The 20085-nt window shown below is 32.6% G+C and overlaps 1 protein-coding gene across 2 annotated transcripts in view; it reads left to right on the top strand.

The window, feature by feature from the left end:
* The window catches only part of KLHL1 (kelch like family member 1), a 415568-nt gene that overhangs the window by 176380 nt on the left and 219103 nt on the right, over window positions 1–20085 (top strand). For both annotated transcript variants that reach the window (XM_003257428.3, XM_003257427.3), the window contains one exon: window positions 6898–7094. In XM_003257428.3, coding sequence (XP_003257476.1) covers window positions 6898–7094 — 197 coding nt within the window. The remainder of the gene's footprint in view (window positions 1–6897; window positions 7095–20085) is intronic.

The following is a 20085-nucleotide window of genomic DNA, read 5'->3' as shown; positions in this document are numbered from 1 at the left end:
CCAAACTATGTGGAATCCTCTGAGATTTTATTCCTCACTGTCCATATCCAATATTCACTTTATCACTCAGAGTCCCAGAAGAAAACAAATGAAACACTGAAAGAGCTTAAAGGAAGAGAGTATAATAGAGACATCAACAGAGTTCAGAATGTTCACAAGGGGTGATGGAAACACACAAGAATTAGCCACAGTGACGGAGTAGGAAGATCTTCACACACACACACACACAAACACACAATTTTGTATGGCAGGCTCAAGTTTTTAAGATTATATTAAGAATATGTTTTTCATATGATATGTTGGTGCAAAAGTAATTGCAATTTTCCCGTTGAAAGTAATGACAAAACTCACAATTACTTTTGTACCAACCTAATAATAGCATATGTGACTTGTCATGACTATAATCACGTTTTATATATTGCAAACATTCAGAAGAATTATTGGCCAGGCATGGTAGCTCATGCCTGTAAATCACAACAACTTGAGAGGCCAGAGCAAGAGGATGGCTTGAGGCCAGGAGTTCTAGACTAGCCTGGGCAACATAGCAACACCTAATTGCTACAAAAATAAAAATAAATAGCCGAAACTAGTGGTGCATGCCTGTAATCTCACCTACTTGGGAGGCTGAGGCAAGAGGATAACTTGAGCCCAGGAGTTCAAGGATGCAGTGAGCTAGGATCATGCCACTGCCCTTCAGCCCGGATGACAGAATGAGACCTTGTCTCAAAAAGAAAAAAAAGAACAAAGAAGAAAAAAAATCACACAATCCTCAATGTAAATTATAATATCGTATATTTGTTTGATTTTTCTTTGCATTTAAGCACTCAGAAAATGTTTCTATCTACTTGTCAACTCAAATCATTTATTAAACATATTTTGAAAATACAGTTGAGTATTCTTTTTTAAAGCTTTATTGATGAATAATCGAGATATAATAAACTGCACATATACGAAGTGTACAATTTGATCAGTTTGGCATATGTATATACTCACCACAAAGTAATGAATATATCTATAATCGTCAAATGTTTTCTCATGTCCTTTTGCAATCTATCTTGTCGTCGTTCCTTATCCCCACCTAGTACATAAGCATCAGTGATCTGACTCCTTACATACCAGGTTTTTTGGGATTTTCAAGCATTTTGAAGTTAATCATAGAGTTTGTGTTTATTTTCTGTCTGGTTTCTTTCACTCAGCCTAATTATTTTGCACTCAACATAAGGAACCAAGATATTTCATAATCAATAATTATTTTATTTTTATTATTATGAAGTATTCCATTGAATAAGCATACTCTAATTTTGTTTATCCAATTACCTGTCAAGTAACATTTTAGTTCTTTATAGTTCTTGGCCATTGCAAAATAAATTTTCTGCAAACATTCATGTACAGACTTTGTATCAGCATATTCTTCCTTTACTCTTGAGCAAATATCTGGGAGCAGAATGGCTGAGTCATAGGAGAGATAAAACTGCAAAATTGTTTTCTAAAGTAGTTGTACCATTTCACATTTCCACAAGTAGTTCTAATATAGGTGTTGTGGCATGTCATTGTGTTTGTAATGGGCATTTTCTGAAGCACTGATAATATTGAGCATTTTTCGTTCATATATTTTCTTTTGTGGGATGTCTGTATAAATCATTTGCCCAGTTTTTAAAAAATTTAGTTTGAAAATTCTTTATATATTCTGTATATAATATTTTATCAGATGTGATTTACAAACTTTTTTCCTGGTTTATGGTTCATCTTTTTATTCCTTTTATAATATTTCTTACAGTGGCTTTTTTTTTCTTTCTTTCTTTTAACTGGAGGCAGGGTCTCATTCTGTCAGTCAGGCTGGAGTGCAGTGGCATGATCTTAGCTCAGTCTTGCAGGGAATTATATGAAGTCTAGTTTCTCAATTTGTTCTTCGAGAAATTATGTTTTTGATATTTTATCAAATTTTAATTAACAAAGTTTGCTTATAGAAGTTTTATAGCTGCCGGGCGCAGTGGCTCACTCATGTAATCCCAGCACTTTGGGAGGCTGAGACAGGTGGTTCATGAGGTCAGGAGTTTGAGACCAGCCTGGCCAACATGGTGAAACCCCCATCTGTTCTAAACATACAAAAACGTAGCTGGGCGTGGTGGCAGGTGCCTGTAATCCCAGCTACCTGGGAGGCTGAGGCAGGAGAATCACTTGAACCCAGGAGGTGGAGGTTGCAGTGATCGGAGATGGCGCCACTGCACTCCAGCCTGGGCGACAGAGTGAGACTCCATCTCAAAAAAAAAAGTTTTATAGTTTAATGTTTGAATTTAGATTTGTGATCCATTTTGAGTAAATTTTGTATATCATTTGGGGTATGCATCAAATACAAGTTTTTGTACACATATCTGACTCATTCAAAGACAATCTTTTCTCAAATGACTTACTTTTGTGCCTTTGCGTAAACTTTGTAATCAGTCTTAAAATCAGGTAGTGCTCTTATTCTCACTTTGTTATTTTTCAAAATTGTTTGGATTCTTGTAGGTCCGTTGTATGTCCATATGCATTTTATAATCAGTTTTGCAATTTTCACAGAAAGTCTACTGGGATTCTAAATGTTATTGTAGTACATCTATAGATTAATTTGGTGTGAAATGAAATCTTAGCAATATTGATCTTTGAGCTTCTGAGCACAGCATATCTCTACGTTCCCCTACCATCTCAGGACTTCTGATTAGAATGCTATGTTGAGTGATCCCCAATACTAACGCCCCATTCGATGATGAACTGGGATACTTCACAAGACTCAGCATGTAGTTTTACAAATGGCTATGAATTGTTACGGCAAAATAATACATAACACAATCAGAAAAGGTAAACTACCCACGGGGTGAAGCCCAAATGAAACCAGGTACAGATTTCCAAGGGTTCCCTTCCAGTGAAGTCTCACTGAACATACTTAATTTTACTTTCCTTGAGTTGTGACAAAGTGTGTGAAATGTTAACCAAGGAAGCTCACTAGAGATTCAGTGCCTGGAGTTTTATTAGATGTTGATCGCGTAGGCCTCTATCTAACACAGACCAAAATTTCAGACTCCCAGAAGGGAAAAAAGTGTTCCTCATATACCATATTGTTTGTAGAGTTTAGGCACAGTGAGTCAATTTTATCAGTTAATGATGAGAATCCTCTTGAAATCTAAGTTCTCAGATACCAGCTGGAACAAACCTTGAAAGCAGGCCTTTCAGAGGATGGTAGTAGTTCAGGTCTGCTGTGCTTATTCTTTTCTGCATAAATTATATTGAGAGAAATAGTTAATTAGATTACAGGATGTCACCCTCCCAATATTCTAAAATCACAGTAAAATGAAGTCAATAGAAACCATGCCATCAGCATGTAGGTTTTCCATCTGATCTTCTCTCAAGATCTATGCTAAGAAGCATGCAACCGTCTTCTTGACAACTTTACTGAACAATTTAGGTAAAATTCCTCTGAAGTTTTAAGTCAAAACAATATGTTGAAGATATGTATGAATAAAAAAGTATCATAATCAGTTTAAAATTAATAACAGATTTTAATGTGTTCGTATTATTTTCTCTATTTTAACTTTATTTTTATCACAGCAGGTATACGTTTCAAAAAGAAACAAAAATTGATATACAAATATAGGTTTCTGTAACCTATAGAATACTTATTTCTCATGCTTGCTATGGTATTTCACAAACCTTAAAATATATATCAATAGTACTGATGTAATCAGTCTTGAATTCATTCAAATCTATATTTTAATATCTAATAAACATATTTTCATATTACTCTAATCACTGTATTTTCCAACCTGTTTTCTGCAGTGTATCTGCTCTTCTTTTTCCTTCATCAACTCACTTTTATGCTTGGAGGCATGCTTTAGATTTCTTTACTGTCTTGCTTTCAGTGAAAGTCATAAATAAAATAAAATAATCTTTTTTATCTATTAACCATGTTGTCATATTTGAAAGCAAAGCTATCTATCATCCAACAAATTCTTCTTTAATTATAAAAAAATTAAATGAAGAAATCTGTCAGATACTGCCTAAAACATTGTATGACACTTAAAGCCACCAAAAATGGGACACACTGACATCATGAGCCTTTTGATCATGATGGAGCAGGGTACAAGATCACCTATATGGTGTCCTTGCAAAAAAAAAATTCACCATAATCTAATAAAGGGGAAATAATATAAGTCCAAAAGGAAGAATTCTGCAAAACAACTAGTATGGATTCTTCACCAACATAAATTTATAGATGAAAAATGGCAGGAGAACAGTTCTAGATAAAAGGAATCTAAAGGAACACCACAAGTAAATGTAACATATAATCCTTGATGAGATCTTGAATTAAAAAATCAAAGAAAGCTACACAGCAAACTATTTGAACATTTGGGAAAGTGTATGTCATAGCAAATATATCAATTTCATGTATGATAATTATATTGCCACTCCATTGGAGAATACCTTTGTTCTTAGATGATACATGCTGAAGCATTTAGGGGTGACGTGATGGCTGAAAGTAGCTCTCAAGTAATTTTGCAGCTACAACATAAATACACACATACACATACATACGGCAAAATGTTAACACTGGGTGAAGCCAGATGAAGGGTATATGGGTAGGTTTTGCAAATTATTATAGGTTTAAAAAATTTCAGAAACCAAAATTTGATATGAAAAAATAGTTATTATGCATAAAGGACTTTCTTAATAAATATTCCGTCCAAAAGTTTTGAAAGTAGATAACTTTTTTATTATGTCATAAAACCATGATGAAAAGGAGAAATCTAAGAAAAAATGGTAGTAACACCACAAAGTTAAAAAATATACACAAACTGGCAATAATATACTTTTAAATTTCAATTAAAGAACAGCATAATTAGAGTTAGATAAAATTACATTTTTCCCAAAGTCTTATATTCAAATTTCAAATTTAGTGAAACCTTCCTTCCAAGTTCACAAATAAACTAAGATATTCCTTATTTGTAGGCACTAAAGGCTGCCATTGATTATTAAAAGCTGCAATGTGTGCTTTACTCAGGCAAAAAATATGTATATAAATGAAAATATAAATGAAACAATTCAAACTTAAATCTAGAAGATTCAGAAAAATGAATAAAATAGGATATTATTTTCTCAGGTTTAAAATTCTTAAGATTTTCCTTTTAGAATAGTTTCAGTAAGATGGGCACCAACTCTTCTTTGAATGTCTGATAGAATTGAGCTTTGACTCCCTCTGGTCCTGGAATTTTGGGGGAGTTTTTTTAATTACTCTTTCAATCTAGGTGATCTGTTCAGAGTTTTTATTTCTTTCTGATTTAATCTAGGAGGATTATATATTTCCAGGGATTTATTCATCTCTAGATTTTCTAGTTTGTGCACATAAGGTGTTCATAGCAGCCTTGAATGATCCTTTGTGTTTTTGTAGTATCGGTTGTAATGTCTCCTATTTCATTTCTAATTGAGTTTATTTGAATCTTCTCTCTACTTTTCTTGGTTAATCTCACTAATGATCTAACAATTTTGTTTATCTTTTCAAAGAACCAGGTTATTGGTTCATTTATCTTTTGGATTGCTTTTGTTTATTTGTTTTAATTTCATTTAGTTCTGCTCTGATCTTTGTTATTTATTTTCTTCTGCTGGGTTTCGGATTGGTTTGTTCTTGTTTCTCTAGTTCCTTGAGGTGTGACCCTAGATTCTCTATTTGTGCTCTTTCGGACCTTTTGATATAGGCATTTATTGCTATAAACTTTCCTCTTAGCATCACTTTTGCTGTATACCACAGGTTTTGATAAGTTGTGTCAGTAGTATCATTCAGATCAAAGAATGTTTTAATTTCCACCTTGATTTCATTGTTGACCCTAAGATCATTCAAGAGCAGAGTATTAATTTCCATGCATTTGTATAGTTTTGAGGTTTCCTTTTGGAATTAATTTTGAGTTTTATTCCACTGTGGTCTGAGAGGATACTTGGTACAATTTTGATTTTCTTAAATTGATTGAGACTTCTTCCTGGTCTATCTCGAAGAATGTTCCCTGTGTTGATGAAAAGAACATATAATCTGCAGTTTAGGGGCAGAATGGTCTGTAAATATTTGTTAAATCCATTTGTTTTAGGGTATAGTTTAGGTTCATTGTTTCTTTGTTGACTTTCTCTCAACAAAGACCAGTTATTCTTAGGTTTAGCCATTTAACGTAAGTCCAAATTTCTTGGAGGCTTTGTTCATTTTTTAAAATTTTTTTTTGCTTTGGCTTCATCTGATTGGGTTAATTTGGAACTCAGAGCATAAATATATATTTTGGGCTAATTATTATTAAAATGAAATTACATAAAGACAGAGTAGGATTTGAAGAAATTAATAATCAAGACAAAATGCAAATATTATTAAAATCTCAATCTTTATGTCAAAATTATACAATTTTAAACATGAGTACAGTGGGTTAAGTACAATACTACCAACCTGCAACACATGCATTTATAAATGTATATACATTTGTTAAATATCCACAAATAGATATTTTATATTCATATAAATATATATACCTTGTCAGATACTTAGAGAATCTCTGCTCTCCTAATTTTGTAGGCATATATTCTGAACCTTATTTTTCTATTTTCCTTATTTCACAATCAAAGGAAGAACTATCATTTCTGCTGACGTGTATACAGATATATTGATTGAAACTGCGTTTGTATCTACTGAGTGATTTTGAATATTAAATGAAATACGAAATGCAAAATTCTTAGAACAATTGGTGACCTTTACCGAGTTATATTTGTCTTGATTATCAATCTCAGTTTAGATCTGTTCTAGCAGATTGGCCTAATGTTTTGAGTAATATTATGATACATATTATTTCATGTTTTTAAAAGAGTTTCATAATTATCTTTGCTTATGTTTAGGCTGCTTGGAATTAAAAGAGGACACCATTGAGAACCTTCTTGCTGCAGCGTGCCTTCTTCAGCTTCCACAGGTGGTGGAAGTGTGCTGCCACTTCCTCATGAAGCTTTTGCATCCATCTAACTGTTTAGGAATTCGAGCCTTCGCAGATGCTCAAGGATGCATTGAATTAATGAAGGTGGCCCACAGCTACACAATGGTAAGGGAACAATGTTTTAATAATGGAGACACACTCTGTGTTGTCAGAGGTAAAAATAATTACTGTCATGGCATTAGCAAGTTTTTTAAGTTTAAAATGAGTTTTCTATGCTTGGCACATTTTTTTGTTATGAACTATAGTGTACCATAATGTATTTTCTAATTTTAAAAAACACATTATATACTGGATTTATTGTTCTTTTGTGGATTTATTTTTTTATTTCATTTTACATTTATTGGTTTATTATAAAAGATATTGCAAAGGATACAGATGAAGAGATGTGTAGGGCAAGGTATGAGGAGAGGGGTGCATAGGTTCCAGGCCCTCCCTGGGCACGCCACCCTCCAGGAACCTCCACGTGTTGCATTCAGGAGCTTCTTTATGGCTTTATGCACACTTAACAGGCAATACAGATATACATATTGATAGATATTAATAAAGTTATTTAAACTGATTTTCAAAATTGCCCCAGGCATATCTACCTTTGTACATTCACTTCCATAGCTGCCCTTTTATACATTTTTCTGCATTTTTTAAACCTCTCCATCACAGCATATTATATTTGGTGTGGCTATGCCAGTATGATTTTATGGAAAAAATTGAAGCCTATTTTATATTTTTCCCTTTTATTCCCTGTATGTGTGTGTGTGTGTGTGTGTGTGCATATATATATATAGGTGTGTATATTTAACAGCTTTGTAGAGAATCTAAAAGCCATTTCAATTGTACAGTTTAAATTTGTGTACTTTATAGCATGGGATTTTAAAAATATTAATTCCATTCTAGGATAGAATAAACAGTTACAAGTCTCATACCCATCATATTACCTATCCTAGAAATAATCATTCTAAAAGCATTTAATAGAGTGAGTGCCTGGCATAGAGGCCCTATATCAATGCTACCCATTTTTACTGTGATATTATTATTCATACTATTAATGTCTTCATTGTTATTATTGAAACAACTAATAAAGTCTTATGGAAATTTTTCTCTCCAACTCAAAGAAAGAATTAAAATGAGATAAATATCGTTAAGCTTTATGTTTGCTATTTATTTCAAATTGAACACTTTTTCTAATTGCTAATGAGTCAACCACTTAAAAGTATTCCGATTGCCATTTTGAAACAGAGTTTCAAAATTATTTTCTTTTTCCTTTTTAATCCTTTAAGCAGATTACTAAATTAAATGAAAATATAGAAACAAAAGGAAGAAGGTACACAATTTGTAATTCTATTGTCAAATCCTTCTTTAGAAATTTTCCATGACATACACGATGCTACCTTTGAAATTATATGAACCATAGCAAATCAAAGTAAACAAATAATTCATCAACCAAAATATCAAAGTCCAACTGCCACCATTTAATTAGGCACATTTCATTATCTTTAGGAGCTCCTGGCTTAACTAAGCCAAAGAACAATATGCCTCCATATCCAGAGGGATAATGGTCCCTTCTGGTCTAGTTGCAAATTATTAATTTAATAATGAAAATATTTTCCTTGCAGCTGCTTGGACTGTTCTGCAATTTATCACACAATAGTAACAAATTTTTTTCTTCAGAGACTTTAAAAGGTAGGCTTCATAGGAAAATATATTTAAAACAGAAATACAGAAGATTTCTAAGGTACTCAACATTCTAAATGACTCTATATTAATTTGTTTCTTAGACTGTGATATATAATATCTGCTGAAATTTAAATGATTTCAAATTATTTTGAAAATGTGACACTCTGGTATTCTATAGATGTTTATGGTAACTATTTTAGGGAAAAATTACTTACCAGTTGTCTTCCCACATCTATATTGTCCCTTCAGTTCCAGCAGTTTAAAATGAGTGTTTTGCATCTGATAATGTGATTTCTCATCACATATTTGCCTCTGATCCTTGTCCAATCAGGCATATGTTCTCATCTAATCTACCCAATCTGTGCTTTGAAAGCAAACATATTGTGGTTTTTTTCCCCTCCTTAACTGCTTTAACAGCAAATCATTCCATTTTTTCTACTACATGTGGGATAGAATTAACTTCTCTCTTGACTGTAATTATTTGTCTGATTGCTTAATACGTAAGTAACACTTTCAAAATTTTTAAATTTCTTGCCCAAACTCTTTAGATGTAAACTTGATCTTCAAAGACCAAAGGTCTGGTCTACCCAGACCTTAATTTGCTACCTATATTTCTCTTATTTATTATTTGTCATCTTTCCTTTGGAAATTTCACTTACGTATTTGGCTTCAGCTACTGAATTTGTGCAAATAATTCCAAAATCTTTTGGGAAGGTGACTCAGCTTGGCAATGAATCATGCAAAATACTGGAGAATTTTGATTGCAAGCTCAATATCAGGTAGAAGTGTAAAATTAATTCTGAAACATTAATGTAAACTGTGTCTGCATGAATATAGAGACAGCACCAAAATAGCAGCACTGAAGGAAATAGTCTCATTGTACTCTCTTAGATTACATTATGAAATCTGTGCTTAATTCTGGATATAACATTTTAAAAGCAATAGAGAGTGGCAAACGGAGACAGATTAGAGTCACAAGAATAGTAAATTTTATGTGATTATGTAATATGAAGAAAAGTTGAAAAAATGGCTGCCTATGCCAGAATAAAATTAAGGCATGACAATAGCTGTCATATATTTGATAGAAAGGACTTGTGTTTAAAGCAGTGGTCTTTAAGTGTTTCTCATTATGTTTTTAAATTTATTTTACTAATGCAATTATCTGTTCAAATTAAATATTATATCAAAATATAGTTTTAGAATTGATCTGCTTTGGGTAAAGATGGACAGAAAGTCCAGAGTCGACTTCCATCTCCCAATCTTTCCTTCCCTACTGAGTTGTCAATTCCCACTGCTCATCATTGCTACTTCCCTCCAAAGTCAGCTCTGCCTTTTGGAGGACACACGTGGAAGATTTTTATCCAGTAATCCTTTCTCTAGATGGTTCTTGGTTAGATTTTGCCAATAAGAGGCATTCATGTAAGATATGCAAGCTGGAAGAGAAGCAGCAGCCATTATTCTCCACAGGCAGTTGCAGGAAGATATGTAGGTAAATGGAAAAGTAAAATAACTTACAAGCGAGTGATCAAAGCTATTTACCCCACTGTTGTAGGCTGACACCATTGTTGGGAGGCCTCTGGAGGTCCTTGAGGAATGCAGTGTCTTTGCAGAGTGCTTTTGAGAAAATTCATGTTGAAATGAAGGTTGAAATCTTTAGTAGAAACTTCCCTGACCTTCATAGTTTTTTCAATGGATATTTAAACCTTCAATTCACTATTCATATCTTTTAAACTTAGAACACTCAGTGTTTTATTTTCTTAATTCAAAAAAAATTCAAAACATGCTTCAACATAGCATCATAGCATGTTCAATCTTTTTTTTTTTTTTTTTTTGAGACGGAGTCTCGCTCTGTCTGTCGCCTAGGCTGGAGTGCAGTGGCATAATCTCTGCTCACTGCAACCTCTGCCTCCCAGGTTCAGGCAATTCTCCTGACCCAGCCTCCCAAGTAACTGGGACTACAGGCACCTGCCACCACACCTGGCTAATTTTTGTATTTTTAGTGGAGACGGGGTTTCACCTTGTTGGTCAGACTGATCTCAAACTCCTGACCTTAGGTGATCCACCTGCCTTGGCTTCCCAAAGTGCTGGGATTACAGGCATGAGCCATCACACCGGGCCTCCATATTCTGATATACATAGTCCTCCACACCTAGCTTCGAAGCTGCTACCCAGGCATTTTTCCTCAATGTTAGATGCAATTGCTGTCATTCCTGCTAAATATGTGTTGTATGGTTCCTTCACTCTTACTTAACTCAGATATTTCTCTTGTTGGAATCCATTATCAAATTTTGAATCATCTCTCCCTGTTTCTAGTTCAAGTTCTTTCATGCCCAAGATATATCTTTAAACTTTTCATGGCATTACCTTTCACAATTGAAATCTTAGTATTCCTTTCTTTAGGATCGTGTGATATCATAAACTTTCTTATACAATTAATTATTTTTATTTCGTTGTGACTAGTCTTTACAAATATATTGCAGATTTCTTTATGACAAGAGAAGAAGAATTCTCCATTGAATTTTTTTGTTCCATCAAAGTGTCTAGCATCTTGTAATACATTCATCAATTCCCTGTTTCCCTTGGGTACTTTTGTAGAACTTTCTTTAATTTACTTATTCAACAAGACTATAAGTGTGTGCCTTTGACATTTTTTAAATCACATTTTCTGCTATTATTTTCCCTGTTCATACAGTTCTAGCCACACTGACCTTCTTACTGTTTTTTGACAACACTAAGCATAACTTCATTGTGGAGTTTTGTGCTTGTTCTTTCTTCCCGCTGATGGAAATACTCTTCTGCCAAATATTTATATCTGTTTCTTCTCTACCTCATTCAGATCTTTGTCAAATGTTACTTCCATAGAGACCCATTCTCTGAAAACTCCTTATGATGTGCCAGTACCTTCAAAGCTCTCTATTCCCTTACACTCCTTTTTATTTTTTAGAGTCCTTATTTAGTTCCTGGCTTTATAATATATATTTGTTTTTGTTATTGTTGTTTTTGTTGTCTATCTGCTCGATTAATATAGTAGCTTCTTGATAACATAAAAAAACTTTTGTAACATAAGTGCCTAGATAAATCTCTGTATATACTATTAATTACTGAATGAATAAATGAAGGTATAGTGAATATTGACTGCTATGTACCAAGTTCACTGGGTGCTACCAGTAGGTGGCACAGGGAATGCAATGGTGAACAAAACAGAAATGATATTGCCCTTAGAGTCAAGGTTAATATATTGAATGAAAACAAATTATCATTATAAAGTATAACTATTTATGCCTATATATGTGTATGTGTATACTTTATGAGACTTCATAATGTTAATGATACTTTATAATGATAATGCGTATATATATACACATACACACACTCACACGGTAAATTTTACAAAGAAAAATTATAAGATGCAATGGTAACCCTCCCATAAACCAGAAAAAGACTCTTTAAATAAATGATGTTTATATGAATTGTAAAAAATGAGGTAGAATTAGTCAGGTGTAGATTTGGTTAAAGAATGTTCATAACAGAAGAAAATGGATGTGCCAATGATCTGAAGTGGGAAGGCAATTGTTCTGCTTAATGAAATTCAAGGTAGATGGGATGGTGGAGAGGGACAAGAAGAGAGGTAGTTTATGAGGCTGAAGATTTAGGCAGAACCAATTGTGCAGGGTTATGGAGACTTTGTAAAAATTGGGGATTTATCTGGAATATAATAATATGCCATTGAACATTTTGAACAAGTAAAGACAAAGGTTTAATTTTAAGATGAGTCATCAGACTGACATAAAAGGAAGGCAAGAAGAGAAACAAAGAATAGAGATTAGTATACCCTAGAGGTGTATACACTCATGCACATAATTTGTTTATAATGATAAATTATCATTATAAATGACAATTATATATGCCTATATAGGTATGTGTGTATATGTGTGTGTATACATATAGGTAAATTTTACAAAGAAAAATTATATGATGTAATGTAAGATGTGATATATACTCACATCCACATATTAGGAGAGTGAAAAAGAAAAAAGAGAGTGAAGTAACGTTACCTTCTGCCATTGTGTTTGGCACATAAGCAGCAACTTTACTGATGGCGAGTCTTACCACCAATGGTGCTGGTGATGGCACACGTAAAGTTTAAAATATTGTCCTATTGCCACTCTAATTCTAGGTGTTAAAAATATTTATTAAATTTACTACTTTCAAAATCCCTGCAAGGCAAGTGTTATATCCATTTTAAAAACAATAAAACTGTGATTCAGGGTTGTTAAATAATTTACTCAGGATCAATAGATAGACATGCTAGAATGGGATAATAAACCCAGTACTATCTCACTACAGATTTCATGCCCTATTCAATATGCTAATGAATATACCATGATTACATATTGCCCGTAATATTATGTCGGGTTGCTGATACCCAGACACAAAATATGAATTACTTCAGACAAATGGATATTATGAACCTGAAAGAGAAATAAGACCAAAGAACTTTGTGATTTTTTTTCTCAAGTATTTTTTTTTCCCTTTTTCTGTTTTCTGTCCGGTGCTACCAGTATGAACATTTCATTTAGTTTTAGGTTGGAGGCAGAGGCAGTGGCACTAGGACTAATTAGAGGCTACCTTGTTCATAAGTAGCTTTGAAGGGTAGAAGACTCATACCTGCAGCATAAAGCCTTCCAGAGTCAGTGTAAGAGTAGCTGCCCTTTCAGAATCTGGTAGTACTAAAAACGTGCTATACATCCTTCACTTGTCCTTCAGAGCCACTGGAAAAAATACCTGATAGAAAGAACGAACTATATCAATATGGTTTGTGATCATGGTTTTAAAATGCCTGACATGTTTCATGGTTTCTAGCTAGCTACATGCTTTCAATCTTAACCAATAACCCTGCTAATAAACCATAAATTACAGTTTGCCTTAGAAGAATATTTGGAGTATAACTTTAAATATTCTTGTTTTATAAGTCATAAAAATAAAGTTTACTTCACTTACATTTTTCTCAAGACTATTATATGATACATTAGTACTAAATGATTTTTAATGTTTTCTTTATTTTATTTATCATTTTGTGTTACTCTTTTTCAGTGTCTCACATGCCTACATGGTCTTAATAACAAGTTACATACAATTGACGAATTGAAAATTATCAAAATTTGACTTTCAGCATGTCTTTGTAAATACATACAAAATGAAAAGGTCAGCGTGAGTATAATGAGCATTTAAGGGACAATGACTAGTGATGTTTAATATTCAAAAGGACTAAGTAAAAGTGTGGCAGGCTGGGTACAAAGGAAATTTCTCTTCTTCCTCTGTTTTTGTTTTTGTATTTCTTAGCATTCTTTGTCCCTGAATTAGATGGATAACTCTTTTTTTATGGTTATCAAAATCAAATTAATTAATACCTCAATCTCTACCCGTTACGTACATTAGATCCCTAGAACTTGTTCACTATTCTTTACAGGCAGTGTGTACTTGTGTTACAAATTGGAGTCATTGGTAAAATTATTGTCCTTATTTGCATATTTTTATTTTATTTTATTTGTTCTACTGAGCTTCAATTTCTAAAACATTAAGATATAGCACATAGCTATATAAAACTGCAACACACACACACACAAGCACGATCTATTAAAAATATCTTAGGTAGAGTAGGTTAAATTTTTTAAGAGCTGTCATAGGTCTCAAGCTGATGTTGGGACAACAATTTAACTAACAAAGTTTCAAGAAGGAATACTAACATTTAAAAATATCCCGTAAACACACATTTAACCTCATAAGTAGTGGCTAAATATTTAATGATTTCAATCATTTGAGATGTAGTATTCCCTTCTGGATAAGAAATATTCTTCCAATATTAGAGTGATTCTAAAAGGACTTCTTATGATATGTCAGAAGGAAGAAATGTCAGGGTCCTCCAGGGTCCTTTCAACTTAAAAAACACAGTCTTCCACAAATAAAATCAATAATTTGCTTTTTTTAATGAGAAAAAAATCTGTTTTTTTACATACAAAGTCTCCCTTTATTATAATAATTTGCCTATCATGAACTAATGTTGTAAAGTATTTATATTTTCTGATCAGATAAAAATCAGTTATGCATAGAGCTAGACTATATAAGACAATACACAGGTGTCCAGTTCACAGCCATATTCTTAATGCTTAGTATAGCACCTGTCTCATTTTAGGCACATAATAATGAATCTGAAAGAAGGAATAGATGAATAAGTACTTTCACATATTAATAATTTGAAATATACAATTAGATATCATAATCTTAAATAAAATATGAGTATTAGTAATTTGTAGTAAAATGTTTTCTCTGCATCCTGCAATAATTTAAAATATTTATTTTGAGCCTAATTTTATTCTTGTACCTCCTCATTAGAAAATTTAATAAGAAATAAATGCATAACAAGATGCATCTGTGATGATTAAAATTCATTAACTTTTTTTTATTTCAAAACTTTTTAACAGGTAACATAATTTCCCATCTAATTTGTGTTCCTGTTTTTAAGTTAAAATGAGTGTCAGTGGATCTATTTTCTACTCAATGTCTGTGTTCAATATTTTTGTTTATTTCAAATAAATTGTATCCTTAGTTAACTTTTCATTTCGTTTCATTGAAATAGTATCACCATACTATTGAGGAACAAATATAAAACCTAGTGAACCAACAAAGAGGTCACATACTAGAGGAAGAAATAATACTAAGCCAAATGTGTTTTCTTTTCCTATGATTGAAGATTATATAAAATAACACATCATAATAGAAAATTGCTGGATAATAGTAAGTAGAAGAGGATAAAACTTTAAAGAATGGGATTCAAAGCCAGACTAATATACTTTAGGTTGGGGGCTTATTTCCAATAAGCAGTCATGTTTTATGCAAGACAAAGTTAATTTGGGCAATGTAATGATAGGGAAACCTTAGCTCAACTAAAATTGTGCAATTTACAATGAGCAAAATGGGTGATTTTTTTTATTTTATTTTTTTATTTTATTATTATACTTTAGGTTTTAGGGTACATGTGCACAATGCGCAGGTTTGTTACATATGTATCCATGTGCCATGTTGGTTTGCTGCACCCATTAACTCGTCATTAGGTATATCACCCAACGCTGTCCCTCCCCCCTCCCCTCACCCCACAACAGTCCCCAGAGTGTGATGTTCCCCTTCCTGTGTCCATGAGTTCTCATTGTTCAATTCCCACCTATGAGTGAGAACATGCGGTGTTTGGTGTTTTGTCCTTGCAATAGTTTACTGAGAATGATGTTTTCCAGTTTCATCCATGTCCCTACAAAGGACATGAACTCATCATTTTTTATGGCTGCATATTATTCCATGGTGTATACGTGCCACATTTTCTTAATCCAGTCTATCGTTGTTGGGCATTTGGGTTGGTTCCAAGTCTTTGCTATTGTGAATAGTACCGCAATAAACATACGTGTGCATGTGTCTTTATAGCAGCATGATTTATAGTCCTTTGGGTATATACCCAGTAATGGGATGGCTGGGTCAAATGGTATTTCTAGTTCTAGATCCCTGAGGAATGGCCACACTGACTTCCACAATGGTTGAACTAGTTGACAGTCCCACCAACAGTGTAAAAGTGTTCCTATTTCTCCCCATCCTCTCCAGCACCTGTTGTTTCCTGACTTTTTAATGATGGCCATTCTAACTGGTGTGAGATGGTATCTCATTGTGGTTTTGATTTGCATTTCTCTGATGGCCAGTGATGATGAGCATTTTTTCATGTGTTTTTTGGCTGCATAAATGTCTTCTTTTGAGAAGTGTCTGTTCATGTCCTTCGCCCACTTTTTGATGGGGTTGTTTGTTTTTTTCTTGTAAATTTGTTTGAGTTCATTGTAGATTCTGGATATTAGCCCTTTGTCAGATGAGTAGGTTGCAAAAATTTTCTCCCATTCTGTAGGTTGCCTGTTCACTCTGATGGTAGTTTCTTTTGCTGTGCAGAAGCTCTTTAGTTTAATTAGAACCCATTTGTCAATTTTGGCTTTTGTTGCCATTGCTTTTGGTGTTTGAGACATGAAGTCCTTGCCCACACCTATGTCCTGAATGTATTGCCTAGGTTTTCTTCTAGGGTTTTTATGGTTTTAGGTCTAACATGTAAGTCTTTAATCCATCTTGAATTAATTTTTGTATAAGGTGTAAGGAAGGGATCCATTTTCAGCTTTCTACATATGGCTAGCCAGTTTTCCCAGCACCATTTATTAAATAGGGAATCCTTTCCCCATTGCTTGTTTTTGTCAGGTTTGTCAAAGATCAGATAGTTGTAGATATGTGGCATTATTTCTGAGGGCTCTGTTCTGTTCCATTGATCTATGTCTCTGTTGTGGTACCAGTACCATGCTGTTTTGGTTACTGTAGCCTTGTAGTATAGTTTGAAGTCAGGTAGCGTGATGCCTCCAGCTTTGTTCTTTTGGCTTAGGATTGACTTGGCGATGCGGGCTCTTTTTTGGTTCCATATGAACTTTAAAGTAGTTTTTTCCAGTTCTGTGAAGAAAGTCATTGGTAGCTTGATGGGGATGGCATTGAATCTATAAATTACCTTGGTGATTTCTTAAAGATAATGAAGAGCAAACACTTTTCAGCAAAATTAACTATTTCACCAATAGTAAATCTTAGTAGATTTATTTAACACTGAATAAATATTCAGGCCAGATATTATATTATAGTAACCATTTTTTAAGACAATTTTCACATTAATTGAATCTAAAATTAAAATTACATGAAGAGGTTGCCAAATATATATACAGAGATGGAAATTAGCTTCTCTGCAGTTATATTTGAAAAAAGAGTAAGTAAATTATCATTTTACAAAGTAGTGTTTCTAATTTGATGTCTGATATATGGATAAGAATAAATGATACTAACTAATTAAGGTGGTAATAGTACACACCATGAAATGTAGAAGGTACTTGTACAAGTAAATATTATATATTGCAGTTGAACTAGAAGAAAATTGATGAAGTTAAAATTCGGGCTTTTTATATGTAGTCACTGATTAACTCATAGATGCATAAATTTACATACATAAATAGACACCCGTATCAGAAGAAAATTGATGAAGTTAAAATTCAGGCTTTTTATATGTAGTCACTGATTAACTCATATATGCATAAATTTACATACATAGACACCTGAATATATTAATCAGAAAAAGGCTGTAGTTTTAAGGAGTGAATTCTATAACAGCCTTAGTTTGAATTGTTTTAAAAATTCACACTTTCCACAGATCATATATTTTACACTTGTGTGATCGTTATCCTACTTTCACATTTTATGCTCTTATAAATTTGACACAGAACTAGAAAAGTGTAAATAAAATATAAACAATAATGGCATATTGCCTTTTTTAGTTAAGTTTGCTTTGTTGTATGTGCAGGAAAGTATCATTTGAGGATGCATTTATATAGTTTTGTACTCTTTGGAAGGAGAGTCACCAATTGTATTTTCTTAATTTTTCAGAAAGACTATGAGAGAGTATGTCATAAAATATTGAAAACTTGAAAATCTCAACTATTCCCAAGTACTCTAAAGCTTGGTTTTTAAGTGACCAATGATGTGGTGTGCATTTGAAAAGCTTTTGATACTTTGTAATGTTTTAGTTGTCAATAGACTGAAACATCACTTTGCGCAGAATACTATTTTACTAGAACATTTAGAATAAAAAATAGTTTGATGAACTAACTTGAAATCCATCATAGTAAATGGATACCCTTTCTTTTTCTTTCACATTTTTTACATCATAAAATTCTCTGAGGATTATTATCCTATTTTATCTCATGAAGGCAGAAATATGAGTGATTTATTTCATATAAAACTTGCTAATAAACATAAGTTAAACAACAAGATCTATAAATTTCTCAAAGTGTATCTTTGGAAACCTAGGCAAAAGAGATGTGAATCAGTGATGCTACTATTTCCAACCTAAAATAAATAATTTTTCTGATACTTTAACAGCTGAAAACTTTACCAACTTCCCCAATCAGCTTGAGTGAGCAGGATAACACCAGCCAACCATCAATTCTTTGTTAATAGTAGCCTTCAATATCAAAAAAATTATTAGAATATATTTATTTTATTGATTGAAGAACAAAACCATGAAGTATATATGGTAATCAAGAGTTGCCATTATTTTATTTAGAAAAGGCAATGTAATGTATTATCAGAATTTGATTTTGAAAAGTCCATAATCCCGTGCAAATAGTTTTGTTGCCATTGCTGTTTTAACCCAAAAATATGACTAATAATGAAATTATTTCACAACTAGCATAATATATTCTTAGTATTATTGATCTAAAATTTAATTAATAAAATATTAGAATGTATGTCATTCATCGAAGTTCAATTTTAAAACAATATATGAGATGATAGAGCACCACCAAAATTAAAGGAAAAACATGTTCAAAATCTTGGCATAAATAATCCAAGTAATTCCAACTAGGTACACATAGACTAAACTAGATAACTTATCAAGTCCTTCTTTAAACCATAGGCCAAAAGCCTAGGCTACCCCTTTTTATTTGTTTATTAATTTTACCCTGAATATGTTTTTACTCTTCTGTTTTAATGTAGGCCAACAGTCTTATTTTTACCTCGATTATTTAAATTTTTTTATTATCTTCCCAATTACTGAAGGCATTTGAGATTTCAATACCTACTTTGAATATAAAATGAGATAAAACACAGAATAATTTCAATTCTTGAAAACTAGAAGGATTGACTTCTTAACAATGTTTAATACAACTGGGTGTCTTTGAGTAGCTCACTTGACATGTTTATCATTAACTGTGAAGCAATGAAGTTTGTTTAAGATCGCCAAAATGGTCCTTTGTGGTTCTTTGCAGCCTTATGATTCTCCAAATAACTTGTTAAATCTTAAATTTTATAAAATGCAAATGCATGTCTGGATAATGTTGATAAGTGCCATATTGTCATTAAGTAATAAAACTGTTTTGTCCCCACAAACAGAACATTATTTGAGCATAAGAGGTGATCAATAATTGGTGAATAATGAATAAATATTTTTCTACTTTCAAATTTCTATCTTTTATAATACATCGTGGAGATATGACTCATATACCATACAATTCACCAATTAAAATTGTACAATTTAATGTCTTTTAGTATTTTCAGAGTTGTGCAACTGTCACCATCACTTGTAGAACATTTCAATCACCTCGCCAAGATACCTCTACCTATTCCCTCTCCATTTACTTCCTTACGCAAGGAATAATCTACTTTCATCTATATAGATATTCAATTTATGGACATTTAATAAAAGTGGAATCATACAATATGTGGTTTTTTGAGATCTGATTTATTTCCCTTAGCATAATATACTCAAGACTCATTTATGTTTTACCATGTATCAATAATTTATTTATTTGTATTG

Source organism: Nomascus leucogenys, chromosome 5, assembly GCF_006542625.1.
Source record: "Nomascus leucogenys isolate Asia chromosome 5, Asia_NLE_v1, whole genome shotgun sequence".
NCBI classification, from domain to species: Eukaryota; Metazoa; Chordata; class Mammalia; order Primates; family Hylobatidae; genus Nomascus; species Nomascus leucogenys.
Note: the sequence above shows the minus strand (reverse complement) of the source record. Positions and strands in the feature narration are given on the sequence as shown.